The sequence below is a fragment of the Strigops habroptila genome, chromosome 1, assembly GCF_004027225.2.
Source record: "Strigops habroptila isolate Jane chromosome 1, bStrHab1.2.pri, whole genome shotgun sequence".
Classification (NCBI taxonomy): Eukaryota; Metazoa; Chordata; class Aves; order Psittaciformes; family Psittacidae; genus Strigops; species Strigops habroptila.
In genome coordinates this window covers 22,039,776-22,062,981 of record NC_044277.2, presented here as the reverse complement: position 1 = coordinate 22,062,981, position 23,206 = coordinate 22,039,776, and the positions used below count along the sequence as shown (strand labels likewise).

At 36.9% G+C, this 23,206-nt stretch overlaps 1 protein-coding gene and 1 long non-coding RNA gene across 17 annotated transcripts in view; both read left to right on the top strand.

Annotated features, from left to right (window-relative positions):
• Window positions 1-23,206, top strand: part of VPS13B (vacuolar protein sorting 13 homolog B) — a 444,484-nt gene that overhangs the window by 22,012 nt on the left and 399,266 nt on the right. For 7 of the 16 annotated variants that reach the window (XM_030480526.1, XM_030480566.1, XM_030480537.1 and 4 more), the window contains 3 exons: window positions 19,296-19,419; window positions 21,708-21,875; window positions 22,980-23,161. In XM_030480526.1, the coding sequence (XP_030336386.1) occupies window positions 19,296-19,419; window positions 21,708-21,875; window positions 22,980-23,161 (474 nt within the window). Of the gene's footprint in view, window positions 1-8,006; window positions 8,374-10,749; window positions 11,006-19,276; window positions 19,420-21,707; window positions 21,876-22,367; window positions 22,581-22,979; window positions 23,162-23,206 lie in introns of those variants that run through there. The other 9 variants (XM_030480557.1, XM_030480551.1, XM_030480608.1 and 6 more) reach the window with 6 other exon arrangements.
• On the top strand, window positions 4,090-10,581 carry LOC115605761. The gene is made up of 3 exons (XR_003990712.1): window positions 4,090-4,104; window positions 7,333-7,335; window positions 10,319-10,581. It is a non-coding gene; the product is annotated as an uncharacterized LOC115605761 (long non-coding RNA).

Genomic DNA, 23,206 nt, shown 5'->3' with positions numbered 1-23,206 from the left:
CTTCAGAATTGTCAGCTGATGAGCATGGATCTTCCTTCTGGCCATGCTGGACGTGGCTTGAGGTTGATGATTCTGGCCCGCAGATTCTTAGTCTGGGATGCAATTATTATATGATTCTGACTGTTTGAGAGTAAACTGCAGCTAGTTTGATACTATGCTTCATGTCTTTATCCATTATTAAGCCAATCTTTTGATTATACTAATACCAAGATCTTACCCAGTCCGTGGCACCAGTGGGATTGGTACAAGTCCTCTGTGTGTTGCTTGTTCATAGAAGATGGATCACAGCTTTTAAAGTAATTGTTTATGATCTACTGACACTCTGACACTGGTATTTTGTGATTCTGAGTTGCAGAACAAATGATGGGTAGTGCCACCCCCCCCCCCCGAATTTGTTCCAGTGTTCTTAACATTTGCTCATTTTTTTGATGCCTGACCTATGAGTTTTGCTCATCTAAAATGTCCAGTGTATGACATTTTAAATTTTATGAATATGTAATATTGGATGTCTTCACCCAATTAAAAATCTTTATAGTGATGATACTTGAGTCTTTAACATGTAGCATGTTTGTATTTTATACTGTTGGTTTTTTCATTTGAAGAAACACGTTTCTTAGATCTCTGCAAAAGGCTCGTGTATAATAATCTTGTAAAGGCAGAAAGCAAGAACCTATTTAAGTGTCATGTTCTACTGTTTTCAGCGTTTACCCTTCTCTCTAGGGAGACATGTAGCACTTTTTAAAGTGGTTTCTAAACGTAGCCTTATGAACACCTGTCAAGGTCCGACTGGATAAAACCCAGTGTAAGACATATTTTGCTCGTGATCCCAGAATGAAATTAAGACGCAAACGAGGTCAGGTACCACAATCGGTCACTTTATTTATTATAAAAAGATAATTATTATAAAAAAGATGATTATTATAAAAAAGATAATGATAGGACAGATCAGAAAAAAGGATAGAAATCAAGAAAGCATTCAGGGTGCAGAGAGATGGTCAACACCATGAATCCAGTGGCGTCCCAAGGGTCCATAGTTGTCTTTGGTGGTGGGTGGCCCCCACAGCGATTACCTTTTTCCCCTTTTATAATATGTTAGGAGGAAGTACCTCTGTTCATAATGTCACATACTGCACATTCCTGGTGGATCATGTGCATCCAGTTTCACCGGTCTTGCATCCAGCTCTTCAACTGCACTGCAACTGTCTGTCAGCAATCCTTGGGATAATGGACAGCAATTCCTCACATCAGTCCTTGAGATAATGGACCTTGGAGTCTTATCTCTGCTTCTCCCACCCGTCAGGTGATGGATGGTGGAGTTCCATTTTAGCTCCTCACAACCATCTCTCAGACAATAGAGAGTGGAGTCCCATTTCAGCTGCTCACAACCCTCTCTCAGACAATGGATGGTGGAGTCCCATCTCAGCTCCTTACACCCATCTCTCAGACAAGCGCTCACACGAACCCTACCATCTCAGAAGAAACGAGATGGATGTGGATGGAGTCTTATCTCAGTTCCTCCCACCCATCTCTCAGGCAGCTGACGGTGGATGGAGTATTATCTCAGCTCCTCACACCCATCGTTGAGATAGTGGACCTCAGCTTCTCGCACCAATGTTTGAGACAATGGATGGTGGAGTCTGGTTTCAGTTCAGTCTCTCACAATACCTTCAGGTCATAATAGCATAAAAGCTTCCTTTGTATAGAATGATTTTCTTTCATGGTTGAACACTCTTGTGATGGTTTAAATGTATTATCTTCCTGTCATCTTTGCTGGCTTCATACAGGTTCTTGCACAAATCAAAATCTGTGGTATTTATTCTTGAGTATAAATTCATGTGTTCTGTCACATTTAGTCTTATTATTTAATAAGAAATAGCAAGGTTATCCTCTTTTTTTCTGCAATACAAGAAACAAAAGTATATTCCTAAATACACATTCTTCCTTTGCTCTGATTTTGGTTGTCTATAATGTGTGGCCCGCTCAGGAACAAACAGTGGCTTCGTCTGTCTTGTTCAGCTTCTGAAAGGCACCAGATAGTATATTCCCCTGTGTTGGGGTTACACTGTCTGCTCAGTAAATCAGTTATTTTGTGCCTATGTAAGAGCAGCTGTGACAAACTTCTAGCAGTGTGTAAGTCTTTGGAAAAAGTGTATAGTAGAACTCTTAAGTTTATCAAACTTTAGAAATAGTTTCTAGTCCATGAACATATTCAGAGATAGTCCTCAGTGGGGCTTAGTCTCTGTTATATTGGAACTGTCCTCTTGGTGTTCACTGTGTAAAATACCTAATATTCTTTTTAGTTTGGGCCAAGCACCGGCTCTGTAGGTTGTGCAGAAGGCTTCTTGTTGCTATGGTTGCTAAGGTGCTGCAGGAGATCAGGTTGGGGATGGCAGCGTTGCTGCTTCACTGCCCTTGTACATGAGAAGTCTGCAAAGCCCGTGACTCCAAAGGTTGGTCATCTCACCCATTGCTGTCCGCAGCCCTTCCCTCACTGTGTGTGTGGCCTAGCAGGTTCCCTAGTTGTCAAAACTCACATGAAGTTCAGTAGCTCTACCCAGTGTGTTTCCTGTATTGCTCTTGATTAATGTAGTTCTGAAACCAATAGTTTTGTTGCCCAAAGATTAATTTTGAACATATTTAGCCCATTTTAATTTTCCTACTTAGGAGTGGCATCTGCAGAAAATACCATGTGAGTAGCAAGTAGTTTCACGATTCTCTGGAGGGCATAGTTTGCTACAGCTGGTTTTGCTGTACTCCTGTTCAATAAAGTGTTTTACTGAATAGCTCATAACAAGGTGCTGTTATGCAGTCATGGTGGTATTTTGTAATATAGCTACAATAATCCACCTGCATAGATTTCAGCAAAAGGCTTAATGAATTGAGTCTTCCCCTGTTGCTGGCCGCCTCCTACCTCCCCACCCTGAATTGGAGAATGTCCCAAACTCTACTTGAAATGTAATACTGGTGCAAAGTAACTTGGAAACTCAGGCTCTTTCCACCTGGGAAACACAGCTCCTTCCTCCAGAAGGTGGTGGTGGGGGAAGGAAAAAACAACCTTGCTAGGTATGGAGAATTAACAAACATGCCTTTCACTGCTTATTGGAAATGCTTGAACGCAGGATCTTCATTCTAACTAGATTGTCTTACATGGTCTGGTTTTACATCAGGAAAAAACAGATGTTTCTGAGGTGCATCCTGGCACCTAGTTTCTGAATACTGTGCTGTGGGATATTCAGGTGATTTAAAAGGTACTCATCTAAACAACTGTACATTAGTATGGAGCAAAACCTGTTTCCAATAACTTTTATAGATCTTGCAGTATTTAATATACATCTAGTAATAGCGGTGTATGTAATTGTCTCTGTATGATCAAAATAAATTATTGGACATACTTTTACATTCAGATGCCAAATTAAAATTTACTGTCAAATGTGAGTGAGGTTTCTTTTTCCATTTAATAATGCTGGAACTAAGATTTACCCCTCAGTGTGTAGTTCAACTTAGTATGTTGTAGTTGCCTGAAGTATTGCTGTGAGATGCTTATGGGAATTTTCTCATGCTAGTTGGTTTGGCTGTTGTTCAGAAACCCATTTTCATAACTTCTTCCAAACTATTTTGGTAAACTTACAGATCTTACATATAAGCCATTTAGGAAATTTTAGTCCTTTTAAAATCTTGTAGAGAGACAGTTACACACTGGAGGTTTACACAGCAAAAGAGATACCAGTGAAAGTGAATAAGAGCAATGCTTGCTATGTGTGTCCCCCCGTCTTTCTTTGTATTAAGCTAGGTCCCTGGCCATGCTGTGACTCACGCTTTTTGGTGAAGGTTTTATTTCTTCTATATTAAAGATACTGTTTTAAAGGAGTACTTTGATTTTTCTTTCTACCACTCTGCTTTCTTGTTTCCGTTGTTTCTTTTCATATTTGTTGTACTATCGCACCTCCATTTCTGATAATCTACTAGTTGTCCTTTTTGGCACTATTCAGTAGTCAATATTGGTGTAAGTAATCATTGAAGAAGCTTCCTACCATCCTGGATGAATAGGCTTTTAAGACCAACAGGAGCTTTTTGATAATCTAATCTGATTTTCTTATAAAGAAGGTGTCTATAAATTGAACTAATTTTCCCTGATCTTTAGGGCTACCAGAAATCAGGTTTCTTCCCTTGGCTAACATATGGCACCCAAAAAATCAGTTTGTTGCCTGAAAGCTTTTCTTGGGTATGAAGAATTGCTTTTAAAACGTGATCAGGATGTTTGCAGGGATAGCAGCCCTAGGAAATTGAGTATCCCTGGCCTTATTACTGTGCACTTGGAAGTACAAGAGGAAACTTCAGTTTGATTTAATGATTCTCTCTGATGTACGTACTGCCACAGCACTGATGCTCTCCTGGATGCATGCTCTGTGCTATTGGCAAGTGGAGCAGGGGAACAACATGAGACTCTAGGGTGGAAGGCAGAAATAAGGAATATTTTCTCCTTTTTCCCTCCTGACATTAGGAAGAAGAGGAGGATTTCATGTTCAGGATTTGTTACACAGGTTGGGACACTGTAATTTGATCATTTTAACAGTAGAAAGATGGGTAAGGACTTGACTAGTGGTCTGTGGGTGGCATATACTTTCTTCATGAGATATTTGGCAAAACGAGCTATGTCATCTTTTGGTTGCATGAATACAGGTGGTTGGACATAAGCATAATGGAGTGTATTAAGCCAAGTATAACATTTGCATAGGAGCAATGAGGGAGAAATTAAAGGGGGTGGGACCAGAAAAGAAGTGCTGAGTATGCTGGTGCTTCTTGAATCCTCTGGGATGTGATGTGCACCATGTATTTGTGCATTTGTTTCCTCAGTGTTATATGGAACATGCCCGGTTTTCAGACTGGGTAAACAGCTCTGGTTTTTTTTCCGTTTGATTCAACTGAAATGCCTTGCTACTTTTCAGCACTTGCTCTTCCATTCCTGCAGTTTTCTGTCCTTCATGCCACTGATGCAGCAGTCAGCAAAAATTCCTTTTGGAGGCCCTCAGTTTCTGGTGCTTTTGAAGACTTCTAAAGTTGAGGTTGGAATTGGTTAAAATATTTTTGTGAGGATTTAATCTTGTTGAAAAAAAAAAATTAAACCATGCAGGTGTTCTGCATAAGAGAAATGTTTCTGTTGTGTTTGGTCATTTGCCCTTTGTGCTAGAACCCAAAGCTACTGTGAGGAGTTACTGTGTTGCTTTCTGCATCTGTAAATCAGAATTGATTAGGAAAGAATGTGAAAGTGCAGTACCCTGAAACTTGGTAATTCCCAAACTTTTTAATGTGTGATTCCTCAGCAGCCTTGAAGTGCTTTCCTGCTTTTGAGAATAGCAAATAGTCAAAGCTGTCACTGTCCATAATTGCAGCCCCTTGAAAATCAGTGCTGTGCACCTTAATTAAACATACCAATGAGAGGTAACAAACATGATTTCATCAGTGATTTACATTAATTAAAGCTCTCTGAAAGTGAAAAGCTAATGTCTTGGTATGTTGACTCATCTTTAGCGCCTAATTAGAGTACAAAGCTTTTATTCTAGAACAAATCCCAGTTGGCCCCATCATGTAGAAACAAGAGAAATGTGTTCAGTCTTCTGCTATCGCACATCATGCCTGTTAGGCTTTAAGACATTCATTTTTTGTTATGTTTGGAGCTTAAGAATTTTTCCATCTGATACCAGAAAAATGTAATATTCCAAATCTTGTTATGATTGACCTAAAATGGTGTAGTGGTGAGGGTGGCTTGCATTTTACAAGAAAAATCTAAGCCTCTGCTTGGTTTTCTAAACCAAGCATATTCTTATGCAGTAAATAAATAAATATGGTTTTCATTGTGTATTTTTAGCACTCTTGTTTTATAGTCTTAAAAAGTCTGTAATCTCTGTACATTTCAAAAACGCGATCAGACAAGGAGATGTTTCACATTGAAGTGTAAACCTGGGTGGGGGAAAAAAGAAAGCAGGCCAAGATCTTTAATTTACAAGGGTAGTTATGAAAAGTTACGGATGTTTGTTACAAAAGTAATAGACAAAAAATACTTCCCCTGGCCTACAACACATGCCACATGCAAAGTTTTTTATTAAATACAAGGATATTTTTCTAGTAAAATATCACATTGTGAATACCACAGATGAGTATCACTTACGTGATACTTGTCACAGAAAACATTTTCACATACTGTTTTGCTAAGCCTAGTACAGGAACACAGATTACTTGTGGAAAATGTTGTGCTGTATTTGGGCCATCTGTGTTTTTTCTCTTAAACTTATTTTGCAGACTAAATCTAGGGGAAAAACTGCATAGTATGAGTTTTGTCCATGCAGATATGTATGGGACCCTTTTGTTTGTGGAACTAATTGTAAAAATAATGTCTTAATAGATAATGATATTAGAAATCTGACACTTCTGTTTAAAGTTTATAAATATATAGTATATATATACATACACAAACTATATGTAAATACCTATCAGTTTAGCTATAAGTATACCCACATATACTGTGTGTATAATAATCTGTTTTTATATACTGCACAATACCTTCAAGAACTAATCTTTCTTGGGAAGTAGTTAAAGACTGTAATATAGTCCATCTGCGCATAGGAGCAGAGGGTATGTGATAAGCAAGTGTGCACCTAATGTGATTATAATCCAGGCACAAAAGAGCAAAGGTGGAAGTTTCCTTGGTTTTTGCGATCTTATATGTGACAGATTAATTTTTAGTTGGAAGTGACGTTTTAGTAAGCTGCATCTGTGTGTCTAGAAGTATTAATAATATAAATTTGGAGATAAATTTAGCACTGATACTTGTGATGAAAAAATTTATAAGGACTGTAGATGACAGCACTGTGATTAGTGCTATTTTTGTTACCTAGAGTTTTTATGAAAATCGTAAAAGTATATATACAATTGGTAACTTTTCCATATTCTGTGTTGTGATTTGGCATGAAGTTTTGGCTTCGTATAATATACGTGTTCTTTGTTCTTACTCTGTATTGTTACTATTTTATTTTTTCAAGAGCTACAAAAACCCATACGTAATCTATCTCCAGTATTGCATCTCTTGATTTTTTTAACCATTGCATTGTAACTGCAACTTTTTAATTGTATTTTAAATTATTTCTTATATTGTTTTTTCTATTTAAACTCTATTTCTCCATCCTAATGTTTGTAGAGTGTGGGATAGATTAAAAAAAGAATGATAGAAAAAGGCTGTTCGCTTACTTGCATGTAAGTGCACCTTTGTGCTTCCGTGAAGTTCGCAGCATTAGGATGAAGTTCTAACTGCCAGATCATATTTCTAAGAACTTATAGAAAGTCACAATGTAGGAAACACTGTTCAGTATATTTAAAAAGATGAATATTTAGATATCATAGTGTGACTATATTAAGGGACTTGTATCAGTATGATGCACTAATTCAATCATGTCCTGTGGTATCTTTCTTGATATGTAGTGTATTGTGTACTTGAACCTTGTATATTACACCATAGAAACTGATTTTGAGGCTCACATTGACATAAAAAGTCTGTTGCAGCACTCGGTGCTTCAGTGTTTGTTCAGTATGAAGTAGAGGCGTGTGGTTCTTCGCATCCCAACTTTTTGACCAGGAAATTTGGAAATAATGATCCGCCAGCCTGTTAGCTATATGGAAGCTAGATGTATTTTTTCTTATCAAGTATAAACCAAATACTTAATCTCTTTGTATGATGAATCACAAACTTGTGTTCCTCCCCCAACAGTAAATCTTGAGAAAGAGCAGCTCTTGGACCAGTTGACAACGCTTATTCAAGATTTCAGAAAAAAACGTTGCTCAAACTGATGTGTTTTAGAGCTTTGTATTTCTGGAACACTTCAACAATATGTATCAATAATACATGTTGATCAAACGCAGTTTTAAAAATGTTATTTATTCATTTTAATGGTATGTAGGACTCATTCAGAAGTGATAGTTGCAGTGTCCGACTTTGTAGGCACAAGTACGATATAGCTTAACCTACTCTGTGAGATGTGGGGTGAATATTTGGTCCACAGGCTCTTTGAGGGGCAAGGAGAGGAAAGACAGTAGTGAGACCAGGCTGGAGAGAATAACTGAAGGGTGTCTGTCTGTGTATGGTGGATTCAGGAGTGGATGGACTATGGTCTGTGCCATGGGAAGGTGCTAAACCCTCATCCCTGGGAGGTTGCCATGGGTGGATAATGCAGGATTGTTTTACGTAATACCAAATCCTAGTCTTGAAGGTATTGGTATTATGTAGAATTCGCATCAAGACTTTTTTTATGAAGTGCCTTCTAAGTAATAGAATTATCTGCTGCAACTGCTCTTCAGGACTGCAGATAAAAGGCATAAGTCAAGGAAAGCCCTCTTCATTTGGTGTGAATGTAGATGCACTTAAGTGAATTTATAGTATTATGGGTAGTATGCTTTAAGTTAGTTTTTGAAGAAGCTAAAACGATCCACCATCCCAACAAATCTATACTATGTAAAAAGATAAACGTTAGAGAAACCTGAATGAGTTCATGACTTAATGGTATATTACCTGTGATTACTCATGTCAAACTTAAATTTATGAAACAGATTTCTTAATGTAAATTAATAGATAAAAACCTGATGAATTATAGATGTGAGAGAACATTTTTGTGAGTTTAGCTTTAAATATATTCCTTAGCCTATGTTATTCAGTAGTTTTCTTACAAATGATGTTCCATGTTTTGATTTGAAACAGGATACATGATTGTTTTTCTTCTGCACTAAATTCTCGCTGAGTGTTTCTGCTTGGCAATGAATGAGATTAGAGGATGTTTCCAGGCTTTTAACTTTCTCACATATATATTTTTTCCTCAAGTTCTTTTGAATCTTATATCTCCACCCTGTTGTCCAATTTTTAATCTCTCACTTCTGCATGTGGCTGGGGTGCACAGCTGAGCACAAACAGTAACAGTCTTGTCTCCCCAGCTCCTTATGTTTTGTTCCCTTCATTTCTTGCTGACACTTTCCTCCCTTACTTTAAACCTGTACTCATTCTTTAATTGCAAATTAGACCAGGGATAAAAAAAAAAAAAAGGCATTTTCTATTCAAAGCGATTGGCACATATTTGGAGAAAGGGGATTTGTTCTTAATTTAATGTGAAGAAAAGAAAAAAAAGAAAATTCCTTCTGATGAGCTTGTACCATGGAGGATACATTCATTCGAGGAATTTTGTATGAGAAAATTTTTGTAAGGAAGGAAGTGGCATGCACATGGTGATCACTAGAAAGAGTAATTATTGTTGGATGCTGATAAAAAGTCCCTGCTGCCTGTGAGGAGGCACACTGTATTTTATATTAACCAGTGTGACTAAAAAAATTATGTTACGTTATAATTTCAGAGGTATTTTGTAAAACTTTGCAACAGTTGTAATGTAGTGTTGACAGCTACATTTGTCTTAATGTATCGCATTCTGGTAGTTGTGTGTGATAGATTGCTGTTTTAGAAGATAAATTATTGCTTGTTTAGGTTTAAAGTAATGTTTCAAAAGCTTCCTTATTTAAAAAGCAGTACATTATAAATAGCAATAAATTCCTGGAAATGGTGTACACATCACAGACTGACAGTTGCAAAAGAAATGACTGATTATAAGTAAAAACTCCTTAATGTATGTGTTTTGAAAAAGTTGCACCTATGTGTACTTTTTTTACATTGATTAACCAGGAAGCTTTTGCAGCCACTTGGCCAGCTTTGTAGTTTAGTCCATTTTTAACATTATTTAGATAAGATGTAATTGATAAATTACATTTAGTGAAAATGTATTCTTCCCCATATTGGTGTTGGAAGTTAACTTAAAATTTAGTGTTTTATTTTTATCCTGAGTTGTTACAATTCCAGTAGTGCTATTAATGTGTAATTGGAAGTTTAAAGATAAGCATTTTGATAAAATTACGATCTTGCTTTTATGGAAGTTTTGCTTGAGACAACTAAATAGTGGAACTCTCCACTAACTTGGCTTCTGTGTTTAGAATTTGAGAAGTTAGAAAACTGTCTAAATTAGGACAAATGGTGTTTCAGCCAGGCTTATGGAAGTCTCTAAAATTTGTCATACAATTATATACTCACCCAACAGATTTTAATTTGTTAAAGCTATTTGAATATTATTCAGACATTTGCATAGTATTACATGTATGTGCATGGAATGCACAAAAAGTATACCGCATGAGAATAACTATTGGAAAAAAGTTAGGAAATTAAATTTTGTCCTAATATGGCACTAAAAAGCCATTATTAGTATTCTTTTTGTGAAGGTTGTGTATAGTTCTTAGGAAGTATATTTTCACTAATGTCATGTTGATGTTCCAGTCTCCTGCTGTAGATTTTACTGTTTGCTGAGATCTACTTTTTCTTTAATGAAATTACCCATGCTTTTGAATTTTCAGAATGCAGTGAAAACTGTAGAGAGTTAGAGTGTTGCTATTGAGAAATCTCTTCCTGCTTGAACCTCCCTGTACTGGAAAAAAATATCTTGAAAATTACCATTCCCACCTTGGGAAGAATTCGCTGATTGTTATGAGGAAAATGGCCATAAGCTCAAATTTGGCTTGGACCCATCTCAAACTGAGGAAGAAGGGACTGGTAGGCTAAAATCTGACCCCAGTGCTTTTCAGTTGCACTGGGTTTTAAGTTTCGTATCTTAAGGAAATCAGAAGCATTTTTGATTTTGTCTGTCGTTGTCTTATTTTCCTTTTCTTTTGCACTGCTCCATTGAGTTTTGAACCTATTGACTAGTTTCAAACAATTTTGATGGAGAACTATTCACTTTAAGGATAATCTATAAATTTGTGAAAATTAGTGGCAGCCGGAGAGACCCTAGAGGGTATACTCTTCCTTCTGACATTGGCATGGATAATCCATTGCCAGTTCATTGCCTCCTTTCCTCTCTTTCAACCCTCAGCAGCTGCCAAAGCTACACAGTGTCCGAATGATGGCCAGCAATGAAAAGATCTCTCATGGATAGTAAGTTCTCCTGAGGCACAAAGCTTTGCCTGGCCTTTCCCTGTCATGTGTCAGAAGTTTGTTGTGATGTTAGAAGTTTAAGAGCTGGGGATTAGTCAGTTTACTGGGTCCTGCTGTAGGTATGCTGCTCAACAGTGTTTGGGATTAGGGGAAAACTTGGTCTGGACAGTATTCTACCTTCCTCTGAAGGAAGTGGGTGGCAATGTTATGTTGTAATAAAAATTATTACTACATCCTTGGCAGGTGCTTGGTGCAGGGAATTCTTGCACGTGGAATCTGGCTTTCTAATAAATTGCAGTAGGAAATGTGTTGGGGTAAAGTACCCCCTGAAGAAAGTGTGAAATGGAGCTGCAAATACAACCCACTAGGACAGTGGGGGGAAACAAGTACCCTCAGTAACCTGTCACCACAAAGGAAATCGATGGTGAAGTGTCTGGTGCCAGATGAAATAGGGCTGGGGACTTGCGCTAGCCCTCTAGCAGGTGGAACAGATTGCAAGAGCAAGAGTGACCTGAATATGCCAAGCTTTTGCTAATGGTTTCCAGATGTTGTTTAATGAATTGGTGAGGTGATTGAGCCATGCTCACCATGGTTGTTTCGATCTTCCTGCAGTGCACAGGACAACATACTTGATAAATGCTAGAGAAATGGTGCTCAGCTATTTAATATTTCAAGAGACCTGTAACAAGGATAAGAGTATGTCCAGTTTTTGGTACAGGGTATTCCAGAATAGCACACACAAAAAATGTAAACTGTCTTAAATACCATTACTGTACGCAGAGGAAATGCAGTGGTGTAAGAAAAAAGTGTTTGTGGTGGTGCTGGCCAGTTCAGTGTCTGGATCTGTCTGCGGGTTTGGTGATCCTGTCCCTGGTTTGTGTGTTAGGCTGGATGACAGCAGAACAGTCAAACTGTTCTGGAGTTTTTATGTATGCTGATAAACTGTGTCAACTTCAACTATAAATTCCAGATTAATTTTCAAGATTTTTTTAATAGATAAGTTCTTTTAATGCTCTTAATTTTGTTAGATTTGATAGTTTCTGAGCACAAGTTGGAAAAGAGAATAAAAATACTGTAGGTCACTACTTGTCTCCTCTCACATTTGCAGTCTTTTCCTGAGAAGGACCCTTTTTAGCCCACATCCATCTTATATGAAGGATGTCCCACATCAGCAGTTTTGCTGAAGGAGCTCACTTAGCATTAGTCTTTTTGCTACGTCTCTCTTCCTGACTTTTTTCCTTTCAGGCCACCCTGGTGTGAAAATTATTGAGTGACAGAGTTCTGTGCACAGGGAGTTTTGTGGAACAAACATTTAGGAACTGCTTTTTCTTTTTTCATCCCTTCCACACTTCCTTTTGTAGTAATGCCAGATCTTTATTATAGCTGCCAGTTGCTACTGTAATATTTCTTACTCTGTTGTTTTCTTCTTTGTAGCTTTGAGAGCTCTAGTCAAGGATTAGGACTCCCCTGCGCTAGGTATTAAACAAACACTGAATAATGTTACAGAAGTAAGATATCACCCCCACCCCACCCTATCATATCACCGCAAACCAAAGCTCTGGACAGATTTCCTGTAACATGAGCAAAAGTGAAATCTTCAAAAGTCTTGTCATGGGAGAAATTGCAGAAAAGCCATTTTGAGATGTTTATTTCTATTAAAAAGCATTTACGTCATGGTAGATGGTCTCATAATTAAAAAAAAGAAAACCACAATAAATGTATTAAACTTTACTAAATGATCAGTTAACAGTTCATAATATAACTTTATTTCCAAAATAGAAGATACTGGTATGACTCACTTCCCTCAAAAAGACTTGCAAAATCATTTTATTTGTTGCTCTGTCTTGGGTGTTGAGAAATTGGAGTGTGTTTCTGAGGAACACTTAATGAGAATAGCCTGTTTTATTGATGTTTGGCTCTATGGCCTAATCACCATAGGCTTTCAGACTCTGGCAGCTCCCTTCCTTGTAAAAAAAAAGGAACATTCCTCTCAAACACCTCAGATAATCAGCTAATCAAAACAGTAGCAACATCACAGGGAGATGCTATTGCCCAGAAATCAGTGGGCAGACAGCAGACGTTCTGCAGGATCATTGCAACAAACTTCCTACAAGCTTCTTGGATTTAATCTGGGGATGCTGTGGCAGCATTTCAGCCTGTCCACAGCTTTCGCGTGGAGTTTAAACTCATTCTTCTATTTCAGAGCACATTGTGCTATGCTGCTATAGAATTAACAAAACATGGCTTATGATAAGAGGCCAAGAGATGGATCTAGAACAAGTCTCTTAGTGTGCCTTGCTGGTTACTGCTGATAATACTCTTTTCTCTGAATCTAACATCAGCTAAGATCAGGTGCAATAAGATGCAAATGCAGGCAAAGACCTTGTTAAATTATTTCTTGATTGCTCCAGTTTGTCCATTATTCTTAACCAGGTTACTCTTGTTTGTTTCCCCCACTCATCAAGGTGTGTTGCCACTGCATCTCTGCTCTAAATTCCTTTGTATTTCTCTTTCATAGTGGGGTACATAATTTTAAGAGTTGATTTTTGACATGTTTCTATGTGAAATAGTACTGGGAAAAAAAAAAAAAAGAATCTAGTAGAAAAATAAAGATCTTCCATCATGTTCTCATCTGCCTTAGAGAAAGACAGAGCTTAATCTGTGAGTACTCACTCTATGTGGTTTGCCAGTTTGAAAAGATTCAAAATTGGGTTTTGTGACAGCGAAAGAAGGAAAATGGACTGTCTTGAATAGATATTTGACAGTGTAATAGGTGTATACGTAGAAGCTGTATGTAATTTCTATATGTAATACAGAAGGCCTTAATAATTCTACAAAACAGTAACGCAGTCTGATTTGGCTAAATCTTCTTTTCAATATTTTATACTGTCATAATTTTTAAATATACGTATAGGTATATAATTTTAAAGTTAGTATGCATTAGACTATTAACACCTTCCAAAATATTTACAGCTGTCATGTTCAGGTTACTGATCTTTCTCTGTTTCAGTGTTGTTATACTTCTAGTTTGCCGTTTATTAGAAAAATAATATTAATTTTCTGTCTCCATATTTCAGTTTGTTGTTAACTCTTAGTAAATTTTTCCTTGCAGGATAATTGTGCAATGAATTATTGAGACTGTAGCAAAGTTGATGACTTGTTTGCAAGTAATGCTTGGCCTATGCTAGCCAGCAGAAGTGTTGTTGCAAAGTTAGAGAAGTGTAGTATGAATTAATTTGTCTATTTTTGTATTTATGTAATGCATATGGACAATTGTATACTAGTGGAACATAATCAGATGTTTTGTTGAAAGCAAGATCTTGATAATACCATTTTAGTGAAACTTGTAGTGTATTTTTAAGGTAATATTTTAAAAAACTTGTATTACTTTTTGTTTCATTTTTGCATGGAGAGGAATCATAGAGCAGTTTGGGATGATCTCTGGAGATGATCTAATCTAACCTCATGCTCCAAGCAAGTCCTATTAGAGCAGGTTGCCCTAGGGCTTGGCCAGCCAAGTGCTGAATAGCTCCAAGGATTGAGACTCCACCACCTCTCTGGGCAGCCTGTTTCAATGCTTGGTCACCCTTCTGATGAAAAAGCTTTTGCCCTGCTTAGAGTTGCCTGTGTTTCATATTTGTCAAAGGTGTACTGTGAGAGGATGTGTGACAACAAAGACAACGGCTCCCTCCTCGCTGTACCCTCCCAGTAGGTAGCTGTAGACAGAAGTAGATCTATCTTCTCCAGACTGAACAACCCCAGTTGCCTCAGTCTCTCCTGAGGGAGAGCTTATGTGCTCCAGCCCCCTAACTACCATGGTGGCCCTCCACTGGGCTTGGTTCTGGTACATCAATGTCTGTCTTGCATCAGAGGGCTGTAGACTGGGTGCAGTATTCCACATGGGAAGAAAGGAGAAGAATCATGCCCCTGCCTTCACTGTTGCTAATCGTACAGCCCAGCACATAGTTGGCCACCTTTACAGCAAGGGCAGACTGCTGGCTCATGTTCAACTTGCTGTCCACTGGGACCTTTGGATTCTTTTCTGCGCAGCTGAACATTTCCACAGGCAGCTAACTACTCAGCCATATAAATATAGTCCACTAATGGGAGATGGGTTCCTCTCTTGATATTTTTGCATCTTGTGATTTAATATATGCTTGACACAAATAGAAATAGATATCTCTTACTTGTAAGTGATACTAAGCTCATTAGAAAGGAAAAGAATGAGAAAAAGCAGAATTTTGTAGAGGAAGAGAGAAAATGGTGATGGAGAACTCTCTGCAAGTTTGTGCAGTAGGTACTTGAGGTACTTGGGATCGGTTCAGGGTTTAAAATTTTTATTCATAATGGTAATTGTTTTAACACATATTTTGTGTGTATTTGGTTTTTTTTTTTTTTTCCTCCAAGAACTTTGTTTTCTTTGACCTGATTTGATGAAAGCAGAACAGTATTTGCATAAATAGCTAAGTGATCCCCAAGAGAAAACAGTATTTTCCCATAAAGCATGTGTAAAATGTGTTTTGGAGGCCTTGCACGTTCATGTATTTTAAAATGAGAAAGTGTCTTTTTAAAGAGAAAAAGTAGTATGTATCTTAAATTTGGAAAATAGAATAACAAAGAAAGATAATAAGCTCCATCTATGAGGAAAGATGATAATAACCCTCATCTATTATGTGTTCAGGTGTTGTCAGCTGTAATTTGCTTTAAACCTGGCAATAACTGTTTTATATTGCAGTAGAAAATTGTTTGAGGAACTTGCATGTGAATTTACTAGCCTAGGCATCTTTAGCATGTTACTTATGACTTGGATAGTTTTAGAAGTAACCATAGTGCTCTATAAAAACATTTAATCTGAGTACCTGGTCTGGTGCATTTGCCAAAAGGGAAAAAGGAGCTGGGCTGTGCAAACTTCTATTTGTAATGATCCAAGGTATATTTGTATAACATAGGCAGGACCTCATGTTAAATTTTTTTCAGTTTTCTCGGCTTTACTTACTTTTTCCCACTAGCTTGTATCATATTTTTGTAAATGACTGACATTTTCTTAAAAACCATCTCTCTGGATACATCATGAGTATTTTTAGTTTTCCGCTGTTTTGACTGTTTTTTGGAATCACTCGTTACTGGTAAAACGAACAGGCATTTATCAAATCTCATACTATAACTATAGTTATTAGCACTTTTAGAATGTAACTCCCTTCCCAACCCCAATATAATTTTGACTTTAACTTTCAAATGTTTGTCATCTGGTGTGAGGTGGATTTATGGGAGCGCAGTAGTTTTAGTGCCTTTTGGCTGGGTGTTTCTGATGACATCACTGTGATCTAGACACAGTGTGTGCCTCTAGTTGGTTCCAGTGTTAAATAGTTTCATAATTATGCTAGTTTTGGCAGTTTGCTTGGAACTTTTTCCCATCTCTTTAATGAACATGTTTTACTTCTGGGCTTATGAGACAGCCACATGTTTGAGAAATTAATAGTGTGCTCTTAAAGTTAACATTGAGCAGGAGCGTGCAGATACAGAAAGCTTTTGGATATACATCTACTTAGGAATGTAGTTCCTGTAAGGTCACGGCCACTGTTATCATCTTCTGTTAATAAAAGAATACAACATTTGTTTTATAAAGTATTAGTAGCTGTGTGGAAATTGATGTCTGTTCATGAGTGGAAAAACCCCCATGCAGCTCTAAAACCTTTTTGATAATTGTGTAATGTGAGGAGATGGAAGGATGTTATCCTGGATTAAAAAACTTATTTCAAATTTTTGGTCAGGTTGGATTCTTCTTAAATGTAGGTATGCTCTGTTACTTGATGTGGATTAATTTCCGAGATAAACTTTTGTGTTTTATTATGGCACCATCTTGGAACATGTATATTTTCATTTTGGTTACTTTTAGGTCCAACTTGCGCTAAAGGGTTGCAGCCATTTTCCATTGTAACAGGCTTATAGCTCAGGGAAATATATAAGCTTATTGTATAGAATTTATTTATAGGTTAAGATCTGAGACCTTCAAAATTAACATAATCTAAGTGTTCTCTGCCCCTTTCCTTTAAAAAAGCCTCCTCAAAACTCAGTGTGCTAGTATGTATTCCTAACCCTCTGAAAGCGGTAAAAGCTTAAACCACCCTTATTTCATCTGCAAGTGTTAGTAATACTCTATATGATTAAAATATCAGATTTTGCATGAAGTTATGAGAAGATTCATTGAATGTGGTCGTGTCAGTATGAAGATAGAAAATTTACTCTTGAATATAATTGGCTTGATACAGTTAACTTCAAAAATAGGCTGCCTTTCCCATCTTCTTGCCCTCTCCTTTCTTTTCCTTATAGCCAACATAAATATTAAAAGGCAAGTGTAATGTGATCCTATCAGATCACTAAATAGTCGCACCACAGCATTCTGTGCAATCCAGAACTGTGCTCAGGAAAGGAGGAAATGTGCTAATTGAGCTGTTTGGTCACTCTGACATCTTGAAGGTATTTTGCAAGTTCAAAACATAAATAGCAGCATGGTGACTCATCTGAGAAAATATTTTTATGCTACATATGAACTGGTTTCCAAGAAAGAAGGTATAGTTAAAAGATATTTCAAAAATCTTAGCTTAAAAGTGTATGATTTAAGTTTCCTCAGTAAGCTGGAGATGTGAAGGGGAGGTGAGCTTTTCTAATTACAAAATACACATAGAATCATAGAATCAACTAGGTTGGAAAAGACCTTTAACATCATCAAGTCCAACCGTTACTCCAGGACCGCCAAGTCCACCACTAAACCATGTCAATAAAGGCCTCATCTACATGGTTCTTGGACACTTCCAGGGACAGTAATTCCACCACTTCCCTGGGAGGCCTGTTCCAATGCCTGAAATGGTAACTCAGCCTTGTTTTAGAAGCTATCTAAGGTCTATCTGCTGTCTTCTGCAATTTCTCCAAATAAATTCAGCTTTATTCCCTGCTCCCTCCCTTCCCACCCATCCCCCACTAAGATTATATTGCTCATCCTTTTTTCTTAGTGAAATGGTATTTCAGCTTTCTCAGAGAATTACCCTCTGTGTTCTGTTTTTTTAAATACAGAATGGAAGGAAAGAAACTGTCTCTTCAATTGTTTTTGAAGTCGTAGACTTTTATTTAAAATGCATCATTACATGTAACAACTTTTTTTTTTCTTATTTTATTTTTTCATGCAAAAAACACTATTAAGAATCAAGTAATGTGAGGATCTCATTTTGTAATTTCTCTGAGAGAAATATGAGAAGTATTAAAAATGCCAGGCAGCATGCAAGGGAAACACATGATCTATCCTGTACAAAAACTCAGCACAGTTTAAGCTGTCTGCTTTTTGGTGATTAGAGTGCTTAAGAATATTACGGTTTCATACTGCAGTACTTGACATTTGCTTCCCAAACCCTTCTTTTGTGAACACATTGTGTGATCCTAGTAGTGCTGTGACCAGAGAGCATTTTGTTCCTTTTCTGCAAGAGACTACATCAATGGAAGAAATAATTTGGCTTGGTCCAAAAGTTGTAATTCGCTTCTTTTCTAACCTGCTTTTCTAATACAAGAATATTTGCATTACTTTTCTTGGCTCTCTTGCACTTGAGTCTTGTAGTTAAACTGTCATTCTGGAATGTATTGGGAATACTAGTGGGGTGTTTAAAACCCTAAATTCAGCGAATTAAGATTTTCTTGTGCCTGTGAATTTTATCTTGTAAGGTTTATATCATATACTCTAATCGAGCCATGTTTCCTGCTTCTGAATTCCTTCAGGTGAATAAGCTGTATATAAGCTCAAGATGAGCAGGTGCCTTCAGTTCATTTATCTTTTCTTGGGCTGTTCTAAAAGTCTGCAAAAATATTTTGCTTTGTGAATCAGCTTCAATTAGCTGTTTTAGGAAGGACATGACTGACATCTTGGAACCATGTGAGGTGGTTTCACCTGTAGGCATGTAAGCTCATAAACTTCAGTAGTTTCTTGTATTTGTTTTGGTAGTCTGCAGGGCTCTGTCTCTGAAGGAGTGTTTCAGCAGAAATGCAGCTAGAGGAGATGTGTTCAATTGAAATTAATAAGTGCATTTTTTTAAATAAAAGTGAAAGAATTAATTACAAATATTTTTTTAATATTGTCTAGATAGATTTGTAATAATTTGTTATTAGTTAGATGAATGTACAGGATTGAATTGATGGAAAAATAATGACAGAAGTTTAGTTTACCACAACTTCACCATGTTGTTCTCTTCATATTTATTTTCTTTTTTTTTTTTTTGATTGACTCAGCTTCTTTCTTGTCCTCTAGCAGGAAGACCACGAAAGTTGTGGTTCCAGTTCAACAAACCGCAGCACCACGGAAAGCATGAAATCAGCAGTAAAACCACGACGAGTTCAGCAGTCGGCTTCTCCTGACCCTGATTTACCTCCAGGTAATCCATAATTTCAGAAGCTGGATTGTATTTGAGTGATAGAAAATGCTTAAATTTTGTTCAGGTGGCCACAGTTAGACTATGATAACTTTGTTGACTTACAAATCACGTAAAGTTGAGTGAAATCCTTAAATATTATCAAATAGAACCAAATCGTGATAAAATGTGGTTAATCCTTATATCTTTCCTTGCATTTTGTTGAATAAATTTATGGAACTAATTTATAGTTCAAGGTAGATTAGTGTGAAAAATATACTGTAGGGGTAATGTATTAGATTTTAACCTCTGCTGCTCTGATTCTTCTGTTTGAGATCACTCTGTTTTCCGCTACTCATTAACTGCTCGGTGGTTCACATTCAGTTCTTTTCTTGTACGTTTTCAGACATTTTGTTTTTAAAACTATTCTTGTAATAGTTTTAAAGGTAAGGTTTATCTCTTAATGAGAGTAATCATTCTTAGGGATGTTTCTTATCAAATTCTGTATCTACTGGTAGGAATGTTCACCACCATTCTCCCCACCCTCCACTTCCCCCAGCTCTCCCCCCGATGTGGTTTTTGGCTCAGTTGAACTTTGGCATTTTTATATCATGTAAATATCTCCAAGGAACTGTATGTTTGATTACTATTGTCTCCGAGTTTGCACAAAAATTTGCCGTCTGTGGTGTTTTGTGCAGAAGAATGAAATTGGAGAGTACTGGAATGAATTGCAATTTGCTTTCTTGGGGAATGTATTTTAGATGGATTAAAGACATGACAGGTTTTTGTGCTAGGCCTTTTTTTTTTTTTTTTGTCTTTTCATAGAATTGTAGAATGGTTTGGGTTGGAAGCGACCTTAAAGATCATTTAGTTCCAATCCCCCTGCCATCGGCAGGGACACCTTCCGCTGGACCTGCTTGCTCAAAGCCCTGTCCGACCTGGCCTTGAATACTCTTGTTAACACAAAGTTTATACTTTGCCTTGAATAAAAAGATAATATTGAAATTTAGTGTGTGGAATATCATGTACTACAGAGCACCATCTGGCTTTGGAATGGGTACTTGAGGAGCCAGATCTGGAGGCTCTCTTAAATCTCTTGGATCCAATAATCTCTGGTGGCCTGGAATTGCAGGGCTCTTGGCATCCACGATTTGCTACCACGGACAGCGCTTCAACTCTGGTAGTTCCTTGGTGCTTGGCTTTTTGGGTCTCACCTGTGAGTCAAAGGCTTGCCAAAGAACTGGATGATTATATGGCCTTCATTGACAGTTCTTGAGTTTTGTTTCCTCAAGTTTGTTTCTGTCAGTGCTATCTATGGATCCCCCAAAAGGTGTAGTCTTAGACAATTGAAGCCTGTGAGTTTAAAACTGTATCATTAACAGGCTTTTTTTTCAGCATAGTTACCAAACTAGATCTCTATAGCATGTATTGAATGTATTTTTAGATAGAATGTGAGTAATGTTATAAATTTGAAAACATAGAAATTTTTAGGCTTTTTTTTTTTTTTTCCCCAGCAGAAATGAGTTAGCTCCATTGTTACATTCAGTATACATAAAAGACATGAATATGGGTAATATTTAATTTCTTTACCATATTGGTAAAATACGAGTGTTTACCACATACTGGGAATTCACAGACGAGATCATTTTTCCAATCACATTATGTCTGTAAAAATGTAAATGGATTTCTTCCCAACAGGATTCAGTGCAGGTGCTTACTGTTTGGGTTGTTGACAGAAATTGATTTTGTTATGTCTCACAGGGGTCTTACTGAGCATGATGTGGATATATTAGCTTTTAGAATGAAAAAAGTACTAGGCATATTAATGTTTAGTTAACTTTTAAGAAACTAGGTGAGGGGGCAAATACGTGTAGAGCATGCATACTTGAAAAGTAACCCAGCAGCTGCTGTTTGCTTTTCCAAACTTATGTCTAAAGGTCTTTCAAGTAAAAAAGTTACTATCATTAAAATTCTTTGTCTACAACAATCCAGAGTTTTCTGTTTTCTTAATTAATTTGAGAGTTGATTCTTGCCACAAAATTTGATTTTTTTATTCTAGATTATATTCCTAGTAGTTACGCTTTTTTCCTATAGTTTATTACATTTCCAGGGTTCTGATTGACTTAACTGCACTGAATGTTAAAGAGTTTTAAGTCCTGTGATTTTTGGATAAATAAAGGCTAGTGATACTTAAGTTTGTTTTAATTTTGATTTTTAAAAAGGAATATAAGTTAGAAGTAATGACTTTAGTAATAAATCAATTTGGCATCATGTCTTCCTAATAACTCCTAAGAATTTGCTTCATTTTATAGGTTATGTTCAGAGTTTGATCAGGCGTGTTGTAAACAATGTCAACATTGTGATCAACAATCTAATATTAAAGTATGTGGAGGATGATATTGTTCTCTCAGTGAATATTACTTCTGCAGAATGCTATACAGTGGATGAGTTTTGGGATCGAGCATTTATGGACATCTCTGGTGAGTAGATGTGTTTTGGTTTTAAGTATCACTGTGGAGGCACTCAAATTCATATAGAAATTTGCAAGTCTAATAAAAAGGGCTCTTTGTCAGAAGTAAGATACTTCCTGCCTGTTTTCATTTCTTCTTGTTTTCCCCTTGTCCTTCCATTTTGAAGAGCCAATTATAGTTATATTGATTATCATCTATAAGCACAAATGTCCTTTAGTTTTATTCTTGCTGCTGGCAGTGAGTGCTTAGGGAATCTGTTTCTATTTTTGTGAATGAGCAGCAGTATCTTAAGGCATTCTATTGCAACTCTTTGTGATGATCTTAAAACTCTCTAAGCAGGCTGGCTAGGGAGGTAGTAAAATGTGCTGCGCTGTAGTGAGCACGGCGTACCGCTGCAAGGTGTGCTTCATCTTGCTTCATATTTTCAGGGAAAAAAAAAAGCCCCAAATGACCACTTTTTTGATTTTTGTCTTGGTCTTCAGTATCTCAATGTCTCAATCTTTGAAGCACCAATGTTTGCTTCCAAGTCCAGGTGTTCTTACTGACATTTGTAAAGGTGAAATTTGGGCACAGTAAGAGTACTCTAAGATCACACAGAAGATATCTGTTAGAATGGAGAATTTAAGTAATGGTTTCCTGACCACTGGACCCATTTCTTTGTTATGGCTAAAATGATACAAACTAATATGACAAAATTTCAAAGTATGTTTCATGTTAAGATTGCTGTCACAGCTTTTGTTTGCTTTGAAAGATTCAAAAGAAAACTTTGGGTGGAGAACCTGCAAGATTCTTTCTTGGAGAATAATGAGAATAATATTTGTCTTATGCTTGCACATGAAGCAGTACTCTTATTTTATAAATAGATCGAAGGTACAGTGAAGGGATGTAAATTTGAATTGGGTGTAACTAATCTGTCCTCACTTTCAAGTATTCAGCTGAAAAAGTCTGTGGCAGGTTAAATTATTCTTTTTAGTCACATAAGCAAGTACTTAGCTCATGATTTAAATAATGACCACACGACCATCTCGTATTGCTTTCTTCTAGATAAGAACATGTATGCCTAACTTATTTTTCTTATGCAATGTTTTTTAACCTATATACTTCTTTTAAAAGCCACTGATCTGGTACTGAGAAAGATGATCAACTTTTCTGACTGCACAGTATGTCTCGATAAGAGAAATGCTAGTGGTAAAATTGAATTTTACCAGGAACCTCTGCTGTACAAATGTTCCTTCAGGACTCGTCTGCATTTTACTTATGATAACCTCAACTCCAAAATGCCTTCTATTATTAAAGTAGGTATCCAAAATATTTTATTTTGCAGCTTGCTTGGGAAGTCT